Source organism: Oncorhynchus mykiss, chromosome 25 (genome assembly GCF_013265735.2).
Source record: "Oncorhynchus mykiss isolate Arlee chromosome 25, USDA_OmykA_1.1, whole genome shotgun sequence".
NCBI classification, from domain to species: domain Eukaryota; kingdom Metazoa; phylum Chordata; class Actinopteri; order Salmoniformes; family Salmonidae; genus Oncorhynchus; species Oncorhynchus mykiss.
Window position 1 is genome coordinate 40,643,139 of NC_048589.1, and position 2,500 is coordinate 40,645,638.

General features: G+C 48.5%; 1 protein-coding gene across 1 annotated transcript in view; it reads right to left on the reverse strand.

The window, feature by feature from the left end:
• The window catches only part of LOC110504261 (NHS-like protein 1), a 41,953-nt gene that overhangs the window by 11,586 nt on the left and 27,867 nt on the right, over positions 1-2,500 (reverse strand). Inside the window, 1 exon segment of the mRNA XM_036962741.1 lies at positions 8-1,161. Coding sequence (XP_036818636.1) covers positions 8-1,161 — 1,154 coding nt within the window.

The window sequence follows — 2,500 nt, forward strand, 5'->3', positions numbered from 1 at the left end:
AGGTAGAGAAGGGGGAGAGGGAAGATGGTGAGAGATGCACAGATCAGGGAGAGGAGAGGGGAGTGATTGTCCTTGAGGGAGGGATGGGTAGGGTGGAGGTAGACAGGGAAGAATGCTGGAGCCGGGCAGGGGAGGAGGAGGGGGGAGAGAGGGATATCTGGAGTCGGAGGAGGTGTAGGAAGAGAGGGAGGAGGTAGAGGAAAAGGAGGAGAAGGGGGAGGAGAGGAGAGAGGACTTTCTCTCTGGGATGGGGGGTCTTGGCCCTCCTCCCCCTGGGCTAGAACGTGTCCTGGGAAGGGAGGAAGAGGAGGTGAGGTTGAGGGAGGAGGAGGGGATGAGGGGTGAAGGGGATGTGAGGGGTCAGGAGAGGGTTGGGGTGTTGCACTCGCTGGAGTATCCGCTGGAGGTGGAAGAGGCCAGCCGCTGAGGTCTCCCTGCCGTGGCAGACATTTTAGGAGAAGAGGCAGCCATTTTAGGTCCCACCAGCAGGCTCACCCCTCCAGCACTGGCTGAGCGGGGGACAGATGGGTGAGGCTGCTGGTGGCTTGGGCTAGAAGGGTAGTTTTGATCCTGACCAGGCTGTTGGTGGAAGCTGTGGAAGGGAGGGACATGGTTGATCTGACTGTCTGTTTCAGCACCTGCCCTGCCCCCCCTGTCCACACTGCTACAGCGGGGGACCCATGGGTCCTCGAACACCCCTGGAGAGAGTGGAGGGGAGAGGGGAGCAGGGCTGGAGGTCAGACTCCCCTTCGTGACCACCTCTCCAGGTCCAGCAGTGTGGTTGTTGTAGTTGTAGCGCAGCGTTTCCCCCCGGCCAGCTTTAAACCGTAGTGAGGTGGAGCGCGTGGGGGGAGCGGGAGGCCTCTTTGACTTCCGCAGAGAGATACTGCCTGACAGGTTACGGCTGTTTCCATGGAGACCGCGGTGGTCCCGGTTACCGTGTGGACTGCGGTTGCTGCCGGTAGCGTAGTCGTGGCCGTGGGACTCGGAGCAGCTGTAGTCGGTCTGACAAGAGGAGGAAATGGAGGTGAAAGGATGAAGGGGGGAGGAGCGGCTGGAGGGTAAGAGGGGCTCGTAGCTCCAGTCCTCCCCCAGTAAGGTGCTCTGACTTGGGAATCTTCTGCTCCGACCCTCCCCTGACTGGCTCAGGAACTCATGATCCTGGAGAGACAGACAAGACAGGCAGGAAGAACATTAACTTTGTATGGCTGCAGGGGGCAGTATTGAGTAGTTTGGATGAAAAGGTGTCCATTGTAAACGGCCAGCTCCTCAGTCATAGTTGCTAATATTTGCATATTATTAGTAGTATTGGATAGAAAACACTTTCTAAAACTGTTTGAATTATGTCTGTGAGTATAACATAACTCATATAGCAGGCAAAAACCTGAGGAATTCCACTTCCTTTTGGGGTGGCAGATTTTCAACCAAGCTCTCATTGAAATTACAGCGAGATATGGATGAGTTTTCACTTCCTACGCCTTCCACTAGATGTCAGCAGTCAATAGAACTTTGTCTGATGACTCTCATGTGAAGGGTCGAATGAGACAGGAAATAGTCACCACTGCAATGAGTTGACCATGCTTTCACCATGCACGTTCACAGGGGAAGGACCAGCCTTCCACCGGTCATCTGAAGTCATTCTAATTCTCCGGTTGGAATGTTATTCAAGATATATGTAAACAACATTCTAAAGATTGATTCAGTACATCGTTTGACATGTTTCTACTGACTGTTACGGAACTTTTTGACATTTCGTCACGTTATAGTGGACGCGCTTTCTGGCTTTGGAATTGTTTACCAAACGCGCTAACCAAAGTAGCTAATTGAACATAAATAACGGACATTTTCGAACAAATCAAGCATTTATTGTGGACCTGGGATTCCTAGGACTGCATTCTGATGAAGTTCATCAAAGGTTAGGAAACATTTATATTGTATTTTCTGGTTTCTGTTGACTACAACATGGCGGCTAATTTGGCTTCTGTTCTGAGCTCCGTCTCAGATTATTGCCATGGGTTGCTTTTTCCATAAACTTTTTTTGAAATCTGACACAGCGGTTGCATTAAGGAGAGGTATATCTATAATTCCATGTGTATAACTTGTATTATCATCTACATTTATGACGAGTATTTCTGTTGAAACGATGTGGCTATGTAAAATCACTTGATGTTTTTGGAACTAGTGAATCTAATACACCAATGTAAACTCAGATTTTTTTAGATAAATATAAACTTGATCAAACAAAACATGCATGTATTGTGTAACATGAAGTCCTATGAGTGTCATCTGATGAAGACAATTCAAGGTTAGTGGTTAATTTTATCTTTATTTCTGCTTTTTGTGAATGCTATATTTCGCTGGAAAATGGCTGTGCTTATTGTGGTTTGGTGGAGACCGAACATAATCGTTTGTAGTGCTTTCGCTGAAAAGCCTATTTGAAATCGGACACTTTGGCGGGATTAACAACAAGATTACCTTTAAAATGATATGAGACACATGT